The 21,024-nt window shown below is 35.9% G+C and overlaps 1 protein-coding gene across 1 annotated transcript in view; it reads right to left on the bottom strand.

Annotated features, from left to right (window-relative positions):
- The window catches only part of LOC132550780 (inositol polyphosphate-4-phosphatase type I A-like), a 46,303-nt gene extending 26,081 nt beyond the window's left edge, over positions 1 to 20,222 (bottom strand). Inside the window, exons 1-13 of the mRNA XM_060214869.1 lie at positions 20,149 to 20,222; positions 17,627 to 17,864; positions 17,178 to 17,242; positions 15,656 to 15,749; positions 14,396 to 14,605; positions 10,529 to 10,567; positions 10,087 to 10,205; positions 9,241 to 9,357; positions 7,168 to 7,247; positions 5,892 to 5,979; positions 5,099 to 5,295; positions 4,273 to 4,330; positions 1,852 to 1,954 (exon numbers count right to left, since the gene is read on the bottom strand). Coding sequence (XP_060070852.1) covers positions 1,852 to 1,954; positions 4,273 to 4,330; positions 5,099 to 5,295; positions 5,892 to 5,979; positions 7,168 to 7,247; positions 9,241 to 9,357; positions 10,087 to 10,205; positions 10,529 to 10,567; positions 14,396 to 14,605; positions 15,656 to 15,749; positions 17,178 to 17,242; positions 17,627 to 17,744 — 1,288 coding nt within the window. The 5' untranslated portion in view covers positions 17,745 to 17,864; positions 20,149 to 20,222. The remainder of the gene's footprint in view (positions 1 to 1,851; positions 1,955 to 4,272; positions 4,331 to 5,098; positions 5,296 to 5,891; positions 5,980 to 7,167; positions 7,248 to 9,240; positions 9,358 to 10,086; positions 10,206 to 10,528; positions 10,568 to 14,395; positions 14,606 to 15,655; positions 15,750 to 17,177; positions 17,243 to 17,626; positions 17,865 to 20,148) is intronic.
- Positions 20,223 to 21,024: the final 802 nt, after the last annotated feature.

Genomic DNA, 21,024 nt, shown 5'->3' with positions numbered 1-21,024 from the left:
ACCAGAATGTTTGTGAGTTCATATGAATCAATGTTTATATTACCAGTGAGTTCATACAAAGCAATATTGATATAAACAGGGAGTTAATACAAAGCAAGATTGATATTAACAGTGAGTTAATACAAATCAAGATTGATATAAACAGGGATAGGGTACATACTAGGGGTATATACAAAACATTCAGCTGACATGTGTCTGTAATTAGGTCACTGGTGCTGACCCAGATAACCTGACACACTTGTATAAGTATTTTTGTTACATGCCTCTAAAAGCAGCACTAGCAGCAGTCCATATGTGAACGTTAGGATGTTATTGTATGTGTAGGTGATTTGCTGTGCCAGACACATGCTGTGTGAATACAAAATTCTGCAGCAGGCCAAACCAGTACAACTTCATCAAATATTACATTGATCAGTCATCACAATTAATAGCTGTTTTATTTAACTTATTTTTTATCAGTTTTAACTTATTAATAATCAAATCAGAATAAACTCCAATATAAGACTCATCCCCATTAACTGTTTGTTAATGATTAAATAATATTGGAATATTCACAAATGTAAATATAAGTGTCATTAGCAGCTAAGACACCAAGTTCTCAAGAACAGTATCAGGGTTAGTACAGTTATCACATGCATAATTAAAACAGGGGTTAAAGAAAAAACTTTATATACATAGGCAAGTCATGGATTATTCATTGAAATTGTTCATCAACCTTATCAATTTTCATCACTATTACTGAATTCATATCTTATCTGCAAGGTCTTTCATATTTATTGACAGACAAATAAAAAGCTCAGGATCTTAACACAAGGAGACATTCCTGTATTTCTTTACTGGAGAGATTCATAAGTGTAAAGAAAACAAATAACAGGCATCACAATCTACAAATTGTATACCTGATAATATGGACAGGTGATGTGAGTAAGTGAGATTGTGTACCTGTGTGTGAGGACAGGTGATGTGAGTAGTGAAATTGTGTACCTGTGTGTGAGAACAGGTGATGTGAGTAGTGAAATTGTGTACCTGTGTGTGAGGACAGGTGATGTGAGTAAGTGAGATTGTGTACCTGTGTGTGAGGACAGGTGATATGAGTAGTGAAATTGTGTACCTGTGTGTGAGGACAGGTGATGTGAGTAGTGAGATTGTGTACCTGTGTGTGAGAACAGGTGATGTGAGTAGTGAGATTGTGTACCTGTGTATGAGGACAGGTGATGTAATTGAGATTGTGTACCTGTGTGTGAGGACAGGTGATGTGAGTAGTGAGATTGTGTACCTGTGTTTGAGGACAGGTGATGTAAGTGAGATCTTGTAAGTGTGTGTGAGGACTGGTGATGTGAGTAGTGAGATTGTGTACCTGTGTGTGAAGATAGGTAACATGAGTAGTGAGATTGTGTAAGTGTGTGTGAGGACAGTTGATGTAAGTGAGATTTTGTAAGTGTGTGTGAGGACAGGTGATGTGTGTAGTGACATTGTGTAAGTGTGTGTGTGAAGGCAGGTAACATGAGTAGTGAGATTGTGTATATGTGTGTGAGGACAGGTGATGTAAGTAGTGAGATTGTGTACCTGTGTGTGAGGACAGGTGATGTAAGTGAGATTGTGTACCTGTGTGTGAGGACAGGTGATGTAAGTAGTGAGATTGTGTACCTGTGTGTGAGGACAGGTGATGTAAGTGAGATTGTGTACCTGTGTGTGAGGACAGGTGATGTAAGTGAGATCATGTAAGTGTGTGTGAAGACAGGTGATGTGAGTAGTGAGATTATGTACCTGTGTGTGAGGACAGGTGATGTGAGTAGTGAGATTGTGTACCTGTGTGTGAGGACAGGTGATGGTAGTAGTGATATTTTGTACCTGTGTGTGAGGACAGTGTTACCAGGTGACGGGAGTAGTAAGATTCTGTGCGAGCTGACATGTCCAACACTTCCTGTCTGTTACTCTGCCACTTCCTTGACAGCTGTATAATATAAAACCATCATGTCAGACTCACAATGTACACCTGTAAGTCTGATTGTGGATTTAACATTATTTTTTCCTTGCTTTAGTTGTCATGTTTTGTTTTAAAGAAGAGGTTTTTTTCCAGTCTCACATTCAACAAAAGTTTTCTGAGGATTCACTGGCCCTACAGCTGTAGATAAATCTAATAGTTTGTATCTATTTGAAACATTTAAACAATTATCCTAAATATTTTCATTTAAAGTTTGTTATATCACGAGAATCTAGTGACACATGTACATTCTGTGTCTGATATGTTGGTTAATGTTTAGCAATGATCATCCTTATAAAGAGTTAGTAGATTACCAACACTAAGTCCCTAACACCAGTATGATGAGCTGAAACTAAAACAGAGAAAGCATCAGACTCAGTGTTAGTTTTACAGCAACCTCAAGCATCAAGTGTTTGGTGCCCTCTAGGATAAAAACAAATCACACAGTTCTCTTACAATATATATCTTTTCCATGGAAGTACAAACTGTTTCTTGAGATCAGCTAAGATCTATAAGCCTGAAGTTGCCAGCATTCTTTGAACTGACCACTAGAACAACTGATCATATTAATTATTTGGCTTTCCTTTATGTTATACCAAAAATGGTCCAATATCCAATGTGACTGATGAATTCACCCAGAGCTGACACACCACAGTTGCTGCTACCAATACCTAATCAGTGGCCATGTTGTTGGTCAAGGTCTGTAAAGGAATCACTGAAAGTTGTGTACTGACTGTGTACTCCATTGTACTGTAGATACAATACTCATTATCTCAGAATTCAGATTAAGAAGCATTGATTGGAAAAGTTAAAATATCAGATTCTCCTTAATTAAAACTATTAAGCAATGCCAGATTCCATTAACATCAATCCAATCCTTAACATTCATAAGTTTGTTTTTTTTTTTAAATAATTTTAAAAAAGACATTTTAATCTGTAATTTTACAGTTTAACAAAAAACTTACACAATATTTTTTTCAGTTCAATTTCAAACAGATATTGACCAACACATTAACATGTTAATTTTGTCTGATAAGCTGTTTTTGTATCACTTACAGAAAATCTATAAATATATCTATGGTTTTATCTGCATTACCTACAGAACGTTACAAATCCAAAATCATATTAAAATCATTAAGTTCTCACTTTGATAGCAACATGGGTTTTGGTTAAAAAATCAAATTATACAGAAGCAAGAAGATCCTGTTTGTTCTCAGCTATGGATGCCTGCAGCAGATTTTCCATTTGACAGAAATCTTCAAAAGGCGAAGCATATACACTGTACATAAATAGCTTATCATGCAAAGACTACAGTGTGACCAGCTTTATCATAAATAGGTTTTTATTGTAACAGCAGTCAGTCTGAAAATCAACTCTAACGTCTAAACTCCAGGCCTATAGCTTTGTTGAAGCTTTATTTGGTGGTCAAACAGATTTAAAGGAACAAGTAAGAGGAATTTTGATCATTTTAAGAATTATGTCAGATAATAAAAATCACTGAAAAAACTTGACAATTAATCAGCCATCACCTGTACATCATGTGGCTGGAGACTTTGACGTCATCCCAGACAGAAAAAAACTACTTTTAAGAGAGTTTTGATTGATCAGAGTTGAGTAAGAACTGACACCTGTTACAGGAGCATGTATAGAAAAGTTTAATGCTGTCAACCTGAGTAATTAGCCAGCATGTTTAGAATGTCTATATATTTAGAGACGGTCGCAGCGCTCGTTGTGATCTGAGATACTTGCTCAGCTTCTATCATTGGTACCAACTGAAATGTAAACAGCCATACAGGTTAATACATTCCTCTGACCGAGGCACTGGTGGCATCATCCTGCCATCATTAGGATTTACTGTTTACAAACTGACATATTTTTTATCCTGACACATCAAAGTTATTGACCAAGAAACAGAACAAAAATCCATTGTTTTCTTCAGGAAACAGGTCTGTTCTCTGGTCAAACATATAAATACCTATGATCGGAACTGATAACATCAGAACTTACATGTGACATGGTTCTTATTTCTTTACATTGTACAGAACAAACAACATTTTATGGAAACGTTGAATTTATTAACCCAAAAATGACCGTCATCACTTTCTCCAGAAAACATGGTCTATATCACCTTATAATTTTCATACAAATCAAATGCGCACAACATGCAAATATTCTATATTTTCTCAAAGTGTAGTAATCTAGCTTTACATTAAGGGAAAAAAAACACTATAATTGCACAGTATCAAGATAAAAAGAAGCCAAGAAAATTGGATGAAAAAAGTTTTTACCTGCCCAAGTTCCTGAAGCTGAGTAATTTTTGCCTTCTCCTCATCAACCCATAACCTCCTGTAATATAAGGTGTATGGAGAAATTACAGGTCAAGTTAACAATAATCTAACAGATAACCCATAACCTCCTGTAATATAAGGTGTATGGAGAAATTACAGGTCAAGTTTATAATAATCTAACAGATAACCCATAACCTCCTGTAATATAAGGTGTATGGAGAAATTACGGGTCAAGTTTATAATAATCTAACAGATAACCCATAACCTCCTGTAATATAAGGTGTATGGTGACTTGCATGGAATTTAGGAATTACAAGAACTTGACATAGGATGTACAGGAGCTGACAGGATCTTGGGAATTACAAGAACTTGACATAGAATTTACAGGAGCTGACAGGATCTTGGTAATTACAAGAACTTGACATAGAATTTACAGGAGCTGACAGGATCTTGGGAATTACAAGAACTTGACATAGGATGTACAGGAGCTGACAGGATCTTGGGAATTACAAGAACTTGACATAGAATTTACAGGAGCTGACAGGATCTTGGTAATTACAAGAACTTGACATAGAATTTACAGGAGCTGACAGGATCTTGGTAATTACAAGAACTTGACATAGAATTTACAGGAGTTGACAGGATCTTGGGAATTACAAGAACTTGACATAGGATGTACAGGAGCTGACAGGATCTTGGGAATTACAAGAACTTGACATAGGATGTACAGGAGCTGACAGGATCTTGGTAATTACAAGAACTTGACATAGAATTTACAGGAGCTGACAGGGTCTGGGAAATTACAAGAACTTGATATTAGACTTACAGCAATTGACAGGGAATGTCAAATGACAGCTTGCTCTCTCCCATGTACTCATGAACTAAGAGTTTCACACTTCCATCCGTCGTGTCAAACCGAAATGTTCGAGTAGTGATATTGTTATACATCGGGCGTAATGTGTCAATTCGCTTTGAACGGCGACGTAGTGCTATCAGTCTATGCTTCTCATCACCAGTGCTTACCTGCATTAAAATCAACACATTTCATATCACCAACATGGATCACCAGACCACAAATTGTGATTTGTATGATTTCAACACCATAATTTAGGAAGATAAAGATTTATCTATCAATAAAAATTAGGAATCTGAAACATTATCAATTATTATTTCATGGAAAATCACAAGTCATCTTAAGTATCTGAAGACCACATTGTAGATGCCCCTGTCTATATATAGATGCCCCTGTCTATAAATAGAACATGTCAAAACAAATAAAAATTACCAGTAAAAACAGGTGTTAAATTGGTGTTTTTTCCTACAATAATGTCCTGTATATGGATGTGTTGTTTACTATATAAACCTACTGGTGGTTGTTGTCTAATAATGGTGACCTGTATATGGATGTGTTGTTTACTATATAAACCTACTGGTGGTTGTTGTCTAATAATGGTGACCTGTATATGGATGTGTTGTTTACTATATAAACCTACTGGTGGTTGTTCTCTAATAATGGTGACCTGTATATGGATGTGTTGTTTACTATATAAACCTACTGGTGGTTGTTGTCTAATAATGGTGACCTATATATGGATGTGTTGTTTGCTATGCAACCCTACCCTATTTTGGGAATCCTGGATGGACAAGTTGCCATCGTTTATCCATGACATCACAGTTACGTAGCCATTCATCACAGGATCTGGACCTCTGTAAAATAGACATATAGTTCATTACCTATCTATGGTAGGTGATAAACATCACCGTCCAGGTCTGACCACTGTCCAGGTCTGACCACAACAGACAACAATTGTATTTTCAGCATTAATGAATGTCTATTTAATCCATGCATTTTTCTTGACAAGTGTTTCATTTATATTAAACATTATTTTATCAAGTGTCACATAGATATTACTATTCATTGTACAATGCCTTAAAGTGAATGCTTTACAATACAACTCCCTGCTTACATCTGAAATATTTTGTACGCTAAACAATGATGCTGCATTGCTAGTCCCCTGGCCATAATCAAATGAATATAAAGATCACATATAAAAACACCTTTAGTATACACAAAAATTTAATAAAGGGCAATGATTCTGTAATTAAGGGGTTTCAGGCCCTGAATTTGGTACACTGTATACCATCCTAGTATGACCAACGTATACACCAAGTTTCATTATCCTGGTTTAAATGAAGGCCAAGTTGTGCTCTGGACACAAAAATATTTAACAAAGGGCAATAACTCTGTAATTAAGAGACACAGGCTGGAACTATTGATACACTGCGCATTATCTCAGTATGACCAATGTATATACCAAGTTTCATTATCCTGGTTTAAATACAAGCAAAGATATGCTCCAGACAAGAATTTTTAACAAACAGCATTAACTCAAAGACCCTGAATTTGGTACAAGGCATATTGTCTCAGGAGAACCAATATATACATTAAGTTTCATGATCCTTGCTTGACAAAATTATGCACCATGATAAAATAGGACGGTAGTAAAGACTGATAGACCTCCCCCCTCCCTTTGTATAAAAATTCCAAAAACAGCAAGAGTTATTCTGAATTGTTTTATGTGAACATCATAAATAATATACTGTTTCATATTAAAAATTAATAATATAATATTCATTTTATTAAAAAAGCAATTTTTATTCATTGTTCATTTCTCCAAATATATTCATTACGACAAATAAGACAAAAAATAATTTTTACCTCTAAAATATCACACTTTGCAATTGTGAAATTGACCCTGAATATTTGATGTTTTTTGGGTTTTTATGGCAAATGTCAGGGTTTTACATTGTATCTATTCAGGGGATTTTCATTGTTATATAGATAAATAACAGTTGTGGTATCCTCAGTAACTTTAGGTTTTAATAGTGACTTACTGTAACTCCAGTTGAAGCCTCATATCTGGTGACATCAGTAAATCCTGGAGTGTAAAGATCACCTGACCAAGCAAGGACATCTGTAATCATGATAACAAGATGTCAGTAAACAGCTGTGACAAGGTACTACAGATGTGACAGGGTGCTACAGCTGTGACAAGGTACTACAGATGTGACAGGGTGCTACAGCTGTGACAAGGTCCGTGTGACAAGGTCTACAGATGTGACAGGGTGTGTGACAGGGTCCTACAGCTGTGACAGGGTCCTACAGCTGTGACAGGGTACTACAGATGTGACAGGGTCCTACAGCTGTGACAGGGTACTACAGATGTGACAGGGTCCTACAGCTGTGACAGGGTCCTACAGCTGTGACAGGGTGCTACAGCTGTGACAGGGTCCTACAGCTGTCATAGGGTCCTACAACTGTGACAGGGTGCTACAGCTGTGACAGGGTGCTACAGCTGTGACAGGGTGCTACAGCTGTGACAGGGTCCTACAACTGTGACAGGGTGCTACAGCTGTGACAGGGTCCTACAACTGTCAAAGGGTGCTACAGCTGTCACAGGGCCCTGAGCTTTGACAGGGTCCTACAACTGTCAAAGGGTGCTACAGCTGTGACAGGGTGCTACAGCTGTGACAGGGTCCTACAACTGTGACAGGGTGCTACAGCTATGACAGGGTGCTACAGCTGTGACAGGGTCCTACAACTGTAATAGGGTCCTACAGCTATGACATGGTGCTACAGCTGTGACAGGGTGCTACAGCTGTGACAGGGTCCTACAGCTGTGATAAGGTCCTACAGCTGTGACAGGGTCCCACAACTGTCAAATGGTGCTACAGCTGTCACAGGGCCCTGAGCTGTGACAGGGTCCTACAGCTGTCAAAGGGTGCTACAACTGTGACAGGGTGCTACAGCTGTGACAGGGTCCTACAACTGTCATAGGGTCCTACAGCTTTGACAGGGTGCTACAGCTGTGACAGGGTGCTACAGCTGTGACAGGGTCCTACAGCTGTGACAGGGTCCTACAACTGTGACAGGGCCCTGACAGCTGTGTCATAGGGTCCTACAGCTGTGACAAAGACCTAAAGCTGTCACAGGGTACTACAACTGTGACAGGGTCCTACAGCTGTGACAGGGTCCTACAGCTGTGACAAAGACTTAAAGCTGTCACAGGGTCCTACAACTGTCACAGGGCAGTCAGCTGTGACAGGGTGCTACAGCTGTCACAGTGTCCTACAGCTGTCATAGGGTCCTACAACTTTGACAGGGTGCTACAGCTGTGACAGGGTGCTACAGCTGTCATAGGGTCCTACAGCTATGACAGGGTCCTACAGCTGTGACAGGGTCCTACAACTGTCATAGGGTCCTACGACTGTGACAGGGTCCTACAGCTGTCATAGGGTCCTACAGCTGTGACAAAGACCTAAAGCTGTCACAGGGTCCTACAGCTGTGACAAGGTCCTACAGCTGTGACAGGGTCCTACAACTGTCAAAGGGTGCTACAGCTGTCACAGGTGCTACAACTGTGACAGGGTGCTACAGCTGTCACAGTGTCCTACAGCTGTAACAAGGTGCTAGAGCTGTAACAGTGCATTTAGCTGTGACAGTCCTACAGCTGTAACAGGGCCCTTAGCTGTCACAGTAAAATGGTCCCAGGCTTCAAATGAATCAGGATTTACTCAAATTAAATCCATTTCCTTTCATAACTTCTCAGTTCAATTTTTTCTCTCTAAATATTTATTAAATAGTTATTTCAATTTATTATAAGTTCTATTCACTACAACAATCATTTTCAGGGAGATATTGTTGGGAGTATATAATTTCAACATTTCAAATTCAAACTTGGACTTTAAGTTAACTATTAAGAAATATATAAACTTTTGTTTTGTGGAGGGGTTGGGTTGCTTTTTCTTTCATATGGTATATAAAAAAAATATTTCTTATTGTGCCAATCTTTTCACACCACTATTTCTTACCTAGAAAGTTATCTGACATCATTATCTCTTACCTAGAAAGTTATCTGCTATCACTATTTCTTACCTTGAAAGTTATCTGACATCACCATTACTTACTGTGCCAGTCATCCTCTCCTTAACATGAAACACTGTTAGCTTAACTCTAGTACAGGTGTCCACTCCATTCATGTTGCCAAAACCAATTGTCTTCAAAAACTGTGGACTTCTGCTTTTCTATTGGGAAAATAAGTAAATAGTTTGAAAATGAATTGATAAAATGAGTTTGACATTTTGAGAGGTGTCCACACAAACAATTTCAGAAAAGTCTTTATATTACACCTCTGTTACTAGCTTCCCCTGAAAGTCTACCATACAATCATTGAGCCAGCTTAAAAAAGAAAAGAAAAGAAAAATGAAGAAGAAGAATTAACTTATACAGTAACAGGTGTGAAAGAGTATGGTGTGTTCCTTACCCTGTCATAGGTATTGTAAGTTAAAAACTATCATCCTGCACATCATTTCCTATATTCTATAACTATCATCCTGCACATCATTTCCTATATTCTATAACTATCATCCTGTGCATCATTTCCTATCCTATATTCTATATTAACGGAGATAATACAAATTTTCATATTCATTTCAAAAATATAAACAGTCTCTTCCATAAAGTATGATGAAATCAGGGGAGGTAATTTCCTTCATCGCAGTCTGTTCCTAAACCGTATAGGGGAGATATTTACATATATGTTTATACATTTTTTTACTGGTTGAGAAGATTACATCTTTTGAATGTTTCTTTTAAAAATGAGATGAATAATTTTCTCCAACACCCTTAAGACAAAGGGGAGGTAATCACCTTAACAATCATCTTACTGCAAAGATCAATGGGAGGTAATTGTCTTAACTATCACACTGTGGATCTACATGACTATATATAGATATAATAGGGGTGATAATTACCTCTACAACCTCTGTGTGATTGTGTTGTATCCAGTTCTGTTGTGGAGGTATTATGGTATAGAGCACAACCAGGGGATTAGGGGCCTTCCCACTACTGTCACACTGTAGGTCTTCACAACCTGTTTAGGAGAAAAAAAAAACATTCTAATGATTATGTATACGGGTCATACGCATATTTACACAGTTCATACTCACATATAAATAATTCATACATGTTCATCTTTCATATTCACAAGTACATTATCCATATTCACATTTACATAATTCATTCATGTTCATTGTTCATACATTAACAGAGTTGATACTCTCATAAACATAATTAATACTCCCTCACACACAGTTCAAATTCACATACATAGTTCATACTCAATTACCAACAGTTTGTATACTCACAAATACAATGAACATACTTCATACTTGCATTAACACATTTAACACTTACTTATACACAACTCCATGGCCGGATCATCATCTGTGTTTCCTATCAAGAGGTTAAAAATAATAAATATTAATTACTTATTTTCTGCAACATACCCAAAACTTTAAATTCTATAAAGAATGCTCTATGATCTACAAAAGAATTTATCTAATTATTCATTTCCTTCAATCAAAGAAATTTTCTATTTTCATCTAAATAACCTTTAAGTGACCTCCATGTTAATATGTAAGTAAGGACCTCAATGTTCCTTCATCAAGTAAATTTGTTGAGCCAATACATGTGCTACTAAGTATTATATTTATTTAAACAATAGTTCAGATTACTGTGAACCAAGAAGATAGGACCAAGAATATATAAAAGAGTATATTTCTCCCACCTCTGCCTTTTTTCTGATCTGGTTTTTTTATATGGTTATACTTTATATGTTTGTCACATAGAAATTGTGCTACATTAATCACTAAAGTTACTTGATCAATATTGTGTTTACCAAATAATATTGTACAAGGTGAGAGAAAACAGACAGCAATACACTGATAAATGACATTCTACCCTTATGTATAGAATTTGGGTTCACAACCTCAACAATGCCTCAGTTCTGACCCCACTTCTATATCCTCCTGTAGAACATCAATACCCACATGCTTATATACAATGTATAGTTCAATCTATTAACCTCTAATAGATACACTATACAGATTCTCAAATATATTGATCACCAGACACATACTCCCACCACCAGCAGTAGCACTCAGTATCCATAGAGGTAACTGATCTGACATAAATCATTGCCCTAGCAGTAACAGATCTGACATAAATCATTGCCCTAGCAGCAACAGATCTGACATAAATCATTGCCCTAGCAGTAACAGATCGGACATAAATCATTACCCTAGCAGTAACAGATCTGACATAAATCATTACCCTAGCAGTAACAGATTTGACATAAATCACTACCCTAGCAGTAACAGATCGGACATTAATCATTACCCTAGCAGTAACAGATCTGACATAAATCATTATCCTAGCAGTAACAGATCTGACATAAATCATTACCCTAGCAGCAACAGATCTGACATAAATCATTACCGTAGCAGTAACAGATTTGACATAAATCACTACCCTAGCAGTAACAGATCGGACATTAATCATTACCCTAGCAGTAACAGATCTGACATAAATCATTATCCTAGCAGTAACAGATCTGACATAAATCATTACCCTAGCAGCAACAGATCTGACATAAATCATTACCGTAGCAGTAACAGATTTGACATAAATCACTACCCTAGCAGTAACAGATCGGACATTAATCATTACCCTAGCAGTAACAGATCTGACATAAATCATTATCCTAGCAGTAACAGATCGGACATTAATCATTACCCTAGCAGTAACAGATCTGACATAAATCATTATCCTAGCAGTAACAGATCTGACATAAATCACTACCCTAGCAGTAACAGATCTGACATAAATCATTACCCTAGCAGTAACAGATCTGACATAAATCATTACCCTAGCAGTAACAGATCTGACATAAATCATTACTGTAGCAGTAACAGATCTGACATAAATCATTACCCTAGCAGTAACAGATCTGACATAAATCATTACCCTAGCAGTAACAGATTTGACATAAATCACTACCCTAGCAGTAACAGATCTGACATAAATCATTACCCTAGCAGTAACAGATCTGACATAAATCATTACCCTAGCAGTAACAGATCTGACATAAATCATTACCCTAGCAGTAACAGATCTGACATAAATCATTGCCCTAGCAGTAACAGATCTGACATAAATCATTGCCCTAGCAGTAACAGATCTGACATAAATCATTACCCTAGCAGTAACAGATCTGACATAAATCATTGCCCTAGCAGTAACAGATCTGACATAAATCATTACCCTAGCAGTAACAGATCTGACATAAATCATTACCCTAGCAGTAACAGATCTGACATAAATCATTACTGTAGCAGTAACAGATCTGACATAAATCATTACCGTAGCAGTAACAGATCTGACATAAATCATTACTGTAGCAGTAACAGATCTGACATAAATCATTACTGTAGCAGTAACAGATCTGACATAAATCATTACCCTAGCAGTAACAGATCTGACATAAATCATTACTGTAGCAGTAACAGATCTGACATAAATCATTACCCTAGCAGTAACAGATCTGACATAAATCATTACTGTAGCAGTAACAGATCTGACATAAATCATTACCCTAGCAGTAACAGATCTGACATAAATCACTACCCTAGCAGTAACAGATCTGACATAAATCATTACCCTAGCAGTAACAGATCTGACATAAATCACTACCCTAGCAGTAACAGATCTGACATAAATCATTGCCCTAGCAGTAACAGATCTGACATAAATCATTACCCTAGCAGTAACAGATCTGACATAAATCATTACCCTAGCAGTAACAGATCTGACATAAATCACTACCCTAGCAGTAACAGATCTGACATAAATCATTACCCTAGCAGTAACAGATCTGACATAAATCATTACCCTAGCAGTAACAGATCTGACATAAATCATTACCCTAGCAGTAACAGATCTGACATAAATCATTACCCTAGCAGTAACAGATCTGACATAAATCATTACCCTAGCAGTAACAGATCTGACATAAATCATTACCCTAGCAGTAACAGATTTGACATAAATCATTACCCTAGCAGTAACAGATCTGACATAAATCATTACCCTAGCAGTAACAGATCTGACATAAATCATTACCCTAGCAGTAACAGATCTGACATAAATCATTACCCGAGCAGTAACAGATCTGACATATATTGTTACCATTGTCACCCTAGCAGTAACAGATCTGACAAAAGCATTACCTTAGCAGGAACAAATTGGACAATATTTTTTACTTAACAGTCACAGGAAGTACTATCTGCACAATTTTTGTTTAATCCTCAATCCAATCACATAAAACCTGACAGGCCAGATATCCTATGTAAGCAAAGTAGAAAAGCACTTAGGAGAGAAGATCCTGTGCATTAGACAAACATGAAAAGCTGGAAAATTTATCATTAAAATCCAACATCTAGAACATTAAATTAAAGATGAATTACAGCATTGTCAAAAAGACCAAAATGTTGTCATTCTTATCACATTATATAAACAATAAAACTAAGTCTAATTACATGTACCTCCAGATCATAATTGGCATGTTTTCACCTATAAACATGGAACATACCATTAGATAAAGAAATTCATCACATCTACAGTGATTTGTATTCTAGTACATTTTGAACAAATATTCTTTAGTTTTATGTTCATACATTATATATAGACAGTGAGACTGATTTTCAGCTGAGAGTTTTGAAGTCGTAGATAAAAATGTAAGTATGGTGGACGGTATGAATATTTAGCAGAACATCAGTCCTCTGATTTATTTACAAAATAAGCGAAGTTTGACTAAAACAACAAGTACACATTGCCTACAAAGTTTATGTACCAGGAAATTATCTATTTTCATAAAAAAAAAAATTTCCAATATGGATTAGTGAGAGCACACTAAGATGTTTTGAAGATCTCGAGTGGGAAAGGCTACTGAATATTCATAAAATAAAACCTAAATTGGTGAATATATGAAGCATAACAGTGGAGTAAACAGTTGTAAAAACCCTTTACCTGTAAACAAAACTGGAAGCTAAATTTGTAGTATAAGTTTCATCCATTTTACCAAATAAAGCAACCTGAATTTAGCCTGTAAAATATCCCACACCATCTATTCTAAATTTCATTACCCCACGAGGCTGGAAGTTTGTTAATTTTTGGCAACAGAATGAAACCCAAGAAGGGCCCCATCAGGGTCAGAGGTCGCACCAGATTGTGTTTCATATTCCATTCCTGTGTCCGTTGGAGGTGGCTGCGAGATCGGGTCTCGGCCAGTCCTGGCCTGAATCTGCTCACGTAAACTCTGTAATTGCATTTTGAGGCATTCATAACTGGCAATGTGGAGACACTGTATCCAAGAGTCTCGTTCCTCCTCCGTCTCTGTAGCAAACTGGTAAGTGTGGTCATCGCCTTCATACACTAAAGTGAAAAGTCAAAAGACTTATGAAGTGAGTGACAAGTCATGTGACACTATGTATAGGCTATTATTATTATTGAAAATAGGACAATGTGTCAGATTTAAACAAGTGTCAGTATACTGGTTTACTGAAGAATTTTTCATATAGGCAAAAAAATGTATCAGTACCCATATTCTGACCAAAAATATTTTGGTTGATAAGTCTATTTTTCTTTTTTTTGATAATTTTTGCTTGCTTTTGACACTGACTTTTCAAATACTGCATATAGATTAGGGAATGGTATATACCCATGTGTCAGGTATATATAGGTGTCACAAATGTATATTATGTCATATTAATCTAGTTTGAATGGTTTTGACTATCTCTACGTAATTATTTTGGTTGTGGGCGATAGTCAGAATTCCATTCTATAGCCTATAAAAACACCAAATTTGAGCGACCCATATATGGGTTAGAATTTAGGCAATGTTTCATACAGTTTACAACAGAGTGATAGTAATGATACACACATAGAACAATTAAACTTTTTCTACTAACTTATATATGTGTCGAAGCATTTAAATGTTGTAAACCAAGCATTACATTCATTTTTCCTAACTTTATTTTCCAGTACATTAACAATGGTTGTCACTATACTGATTCTCTCTAGACACCATGGCAATCTTAAAAGAGTTTACTTTTTGGTAGATTTAAAAAGATAACTTTAGAGAGATTCCATACAGTGATGGCCGTTGTAAATGTTAGTTAAGTCTTCCCCGCAAGGTGTCAAGAGAATGTTTGACACTGATCTATATCAATTTATGTCAAGCATCTTAGTGAATTTGCCTCAAGGTACTAGCATTTTTGGGGATCAGAGAACAAAGCATAAGCAGCATCACCAAAGAGAAATTAAAAAAAAGGGAAAGTCGAGAAACCGGAAACACAGATACTTTTTTTGGCCTTACATACAACGGTTTAGATACAAATATCTGACATTCCACTAAAGAAAATATTATTAAAAAATAATATGAAACAATCTTTTTCATCTTTACAGATTGAAAGGGTCTTTTACCAATAATAAATCCAAAAAGGTCTCCAGTCTCAGCTCCAGCAGACAGTTCTATAGTACAACGCTCCAAAATCAGCACACCTAGGGGATCCCCCTTCTGAATGGTGTTAAAACAAAATAACTATACATGTTTAACCTTTTATTTTAATCATCACTAAAATCAGTGCAAATTATTTCCTTGTATCTTAAGATAAGACTCCCAAACCTAGATGACAACCATTTTAAAGAGCCAGACCCACTCCTCGACCCATATTATTTTATATAAAAAAAATTCATGATTTTCTAATTTTCTCGGGTAGCAAAAGTTCTGACTAACCCTGTAATACCGCAATTTTAAAGTAAATCGCTACCAATCTAATGTAATAAATAGTTTTAAAAAAGAATTTGAAGTGCCTCAGTGCTAATTCACAATTATGCGGGAAGTCCTGCCCTCTGACGCATGCGCACTGTAAATAAATCTGCCATCTTTCAACATGGCAGAAAGCGTGCGAGGGAAGCGGGAAAGAAAACGTGTTTTGACAGACTCTGAGGCGAAAAGAAGGAAGATGGCTGGTTCATACTCTGTATCACTCTCTGTTTGGCTCTCTGATGTAGTATCACTCTCAAATCATATTCATAAATACTCTTATCATCGAATATTTGCTTTAGATAGATCCATTTCGCGATGTTCTATATGTTTGTTACTGTATCGTAGCCCCCATTTGAGGGCCTCTTTGCAATTAATTGTAGTTTTTCTCGTATTCTGCACGTTTTTGTGTCATATCTAAGCATTGAAAGATGTGATCAATACATACGTTAGATGATTTCCATGCAGTATATATAGAGTATTGATTGCATTTATCGGTAAAATCTCTTTACAAGCGATGTCACATGGACGTACTACTCACCTCTTCCTCCATTTTTGTTTTGGTCTGAACGTATCATGTGACTTTTCCTGATCAATATTCATATCCTGGTGTTGATTAACGAGACTAATTCTGGCACCGATATCTCTGGTACCCTTTCAATTTCAAGTTCGAAACTTTATAAAAGTCTTTATTTATACATTATCTATTAGTATACAACAACATTTCCAGTCAATAAAATATGAAAAAATATCTATAACGGAGTGGGTCTGGCTCTTTAACTAATAATGAGACAACTATATACCAAAAGATTAAGTAAGTTATTAATATTTCTTTTTTTTTACGATTCTGACACAAGATTGACAAAAATAAAAAATAGTAATCACTTATGTAGGCCTGAACAGAACATGCAATGGGCCCTGACGTTAATGTTGGAATAAAAAACCAAGAGATCCAGCAAAACCTCACAAAGTCCTAAAGTTTGAGCTGTGTACAATCAAAAGTTGACAATTTTTAAGTATATGTATTACACAGGCTCAGGGATTCTGATCAAAACAAAAACTAGAGAGAACATTCATTAATTGATTTTAATAATTTTGAACAAATTTTCAAATGTTCATCATGGAATACATTGTTTTCAAAGTTGATCTTGTAACAGCAAACTCAATCAGTATACTTACAAGTTCTTTATTCTTGAAATAAAACAAGAGATTTCCTCTCAAACGAAAGAAACGTTCCACATTCACTGAAATGATAAAAACATCAAAATCATAGATTATCTACACTAGTAAATGCTGATCATTTTACCAATTCTACGTGGACACTGAACATGAGAAACCTGCAAGTACATGTACACAGAAAAGAATGGCAGCTAATGATTATTGTAACTACTGAAACTTCTACTATGATAGTACATGTAGACAGTAACCCATGAAAAGTAAAAATGTAACAGATATTTCTACACAACAATTAGTCTTTTTGGTTGCTTGTAAAACAAAAGGCTCATTAGAAAAATGATTTTAAAAAGTAGAAAAAAAACAGTTGATATATACTGCCTTTCATTTTAAGTCACAGCAACACAAACTGTAATAAAGTTATTAATAATATAAAATAGTAACAGCATTAATACCTTCTCCTTTTTTAAAAATTCCATCATGTTTGTCCTTCATCCAAAGAACACCTTCCTTTGCAAAGCGGGATGATGGCTGATGGGCAAGGAAGGCCAGTTCTTTACTGTTGAACCTCATAATGAATCAGTCTACACATGAAGACATAGTATACATGTGTCTACTGTCCATACAGTTACATCCTGTTGCATTACTCATGTACTCAATCACATATCTCCCAAATAGTCAATTACCATCAAACTGAAACAGGAAACATGTCATATAATAAGGAAAATACTGAAAGCAATACAAAAAAATTCTATGGAATCTGATGTTATCATGGTAAGTTAATATCAAGAACACAAAAACTTGTTCATTCCAATCATTCACAAATAAAGCTAAAATATTTTTTTTTTTATTAATCCTTTTTCAAATGATTGCATTCAAACTTTCAAACAGATCTATTTCAAACAAGTTTATTCAGCAATTATCATTGACAAACAAATATTGCTTAATTGGTCAGAGCATTTTCTAGACTATATCTGAAGTTCCTCACATGATAATCTGAAGGTCTGACCATGTTACATTTTACCACTCCAAGTGCAAGACTCATTGCTTTTTCCATTAATCAATAACAAAAACAGAAAAGAAAAGTGCCCCCAGATATATTGTAAGGATGATATTCATTTAAAATGTACATTGTGTATAAACAGCCCTTCAAAATGTCATTGTAAAATAAAATCATAAAGACCTGCACATACAGATGTAGACATATTGTATCTGAGATCAATGAATGTACATATGTTGAAAACCTGAAATCATATAATTCAAATAAGATTGATATAATGGGATTTATACAAAGTAGATATCACTCAAATTTACACTACAATACTTTAATAGTGTATACTGAGTATTTAGGAGATCCATCCTCAAGTTACAGAGGATGTGTTAGATTTTCTCTCATTTTCTTTCCAACACTGTCACCGGTTGAAAACATCTTTGGATTTGAGAGGATGCACTGGTGTTCCTTTCAGTTGAAGAATTTGCCTGAACTGAATATTCAAGTCTACAGACATTTTTTTTCAAGTTTTCTGTCTGTGTCAGAATGCATATGGCATATTGACAATAACTGGCTAATCAAGACACATTGTCAGTTGTAATTTAGTTTACAATAACTGAAGCAGGAGATAAATACAGTATTGTGTATGCAGGCAGAGCTGCAATGTACTGTATCTATAAAATTTCAACTGTAAATAAAGCAAATTCAAAGTAGAAGTTCTAAAAAAATCTAAAACTGATTTTTGTTTTGATTGGCAAATTTATTTAATACGGAGTTTTTGTCTACATTACTCTATTGTTATATCAGTGTAGTTCTGTGAATGGGACCTTCCAATCTCTAGACGGACGCTCTACCTACTGAGCTAACTGGTTTCCTTTGAACAACACCATCCAATTCTGCTACACTAAATGTAACAGGAGCAGAAAAATGCATGACCAGACTGGGGTTTGAACACTTGACCTTCCTAGCTCTAGACAGATGCTCTACCTACTGAGCTAACTGGTCACCGACAATTGACCACCAGGTCCAGTTCTGGTGCATATGTACTTCAAATTGTTATTTTGGTACCAGAGTATTTACACACAAACATTTAATTCCAAATTAAACTATAGTAAGTTTAAACACAAAATATTCTTTAGATTAATGAAAATGCATATTCTTATATCAATGAAGTCGTATCTTGTCACAGTCAATTAAAAGTGGGATATACAGCATACACCACAGCAAGGTTTGCGGTATATTCATGTATATCAGGGACATCTAGTGCAAATGTCATAGGTGAACATACACTATACGTGTAGATCTGTGTTCTTTTATAGCTACAATGCAATGGAGTTAATTGGGTTTTTTATTGAGATTTTTATAAAAGGCAGGACAACTGAATCATTCACCATCTGCGTAAAAAAGACAAGTACAATGGTGTATAGGTTAGTGGGCAATGTTATAAATATGATCCTCATTTCATTTTAAATAAAAAATAAAAATAAAAATTGTGTTGAACTACATGATTATTCAAAGTCTGAACTTTCAGATAAAATCTATTACCCAAGTGTGAGGTTGTGCCCCACCTGAATATAATTTCGTCTTCTTATTTTTAGTAAGAAGTCACTATGCTTTCAACAATGTGTCTGAACTGAGAGAATACAATGAGAGAATGCATAGGAGTTTCAGTGCATCCTATAAAAAACCAAAATATTTTCCGATCAGTGTAATGAGTTCGGGATCCAGTCAGCACAAGTGGTCAGGTTAGCTACAGACACCTGTTTCAGGAATGTAAACAACACAAGAAATAATCCAGTCCCATATGCATCATTTTGTACGACGTGTAGTGGACTTATTAATACAGGTGAATGTGGGTACAGCTATCAGACAGATGGGTCATTGCACCTGCTTTGCATAAATATCATGAACCATCTCGGGTGCGTCAATAATACCCTACACTAAAGGTGTATCGTGACACACGGCACATCTTAATTGTCGACTTACCATTATGCCGTTAAGTGTAACATGTACTTGTAAAAATATTGCTGTCAGATATGAACCTGCTGAACCGACTTCCGGAATCGTCGAATGCGAATACTTTGCAAGGGAGACTACTCTAAGATAACGATGCCAGTTTAAAGGTCTACTTTCAATACGCATATGAAAAACACATGGAAATCGAGACATATTTAGAAATCCTATTTGGATCAAAATAATTTTACCTTTTTTTTGTTCATTTAAGTCAAATGGAAATAGTTCAATTGTTTATCTTTGTAAGTATTTTGTTCACAATTCATAGAAAAAAAGAAAAAGGCCATTTGTGGCTTTACTAAACAGTAGGTAGTTACAAATGAGGAAGCTGTTATAGACTTGGTTTATTAGGATCCGTTATAATCATAAGTTTTATGTTAATTTTGTTTCTATATTTGCCCCGTTTTCAGTAGTGGTTTTACAAAGGAACATCCGGGACGTTAACAGAGTTCGAGAACAAGAATTTAAGCTACCCCTCCAAGGAAATTGTATGTAATCGGAGTGTCGTGGGAAAATTACACGGGAAGCTAAATGAAAACAAGTCACAGGGACCAGATAGAATGCACAGGGACCAGATAGCACAGGGATCTGATAGAATGCACAGGAACCTGATAGAATGGAATGCACCCAAAAATTCTAAAAGACATAAGAAATAATATAACTTCAAATATAATGCACAGAGACCAGATAGAATGCACAGGGACAAATATAATGCACAGGGATCTGATAGAATGCACAGGGATCTGATAGAATGCACAGGGACCAGATAGAACCACAGGGACCAGATAGAACCACAGGGACAGGGACCAGATAGAATGCACAGGGACCAGATAGAACCACAGGGACCAG

The sequence above is a fragment of the Ylistrum balloti genome, unplaced genomic scaffold (genome assembly GCF_031769215.1).
Source record: "Ylistrum balloti isolate Yb309-2 unplaced genomic scaffold, AGI_CSIRO_Ybal_v1 Utg370150, whole genome shotgun sequence".
NCBI classification, from domain to species: domain Eukaryota; kingdom Metazoa; phylum Mollusca; class Bivalvia; order Pectinida; family Pectinidae; genus Ylistrum; species Ylistrum balloti.
This window is presented reverse-complemented; position numbering and strand designations above follow the sequence as displayed.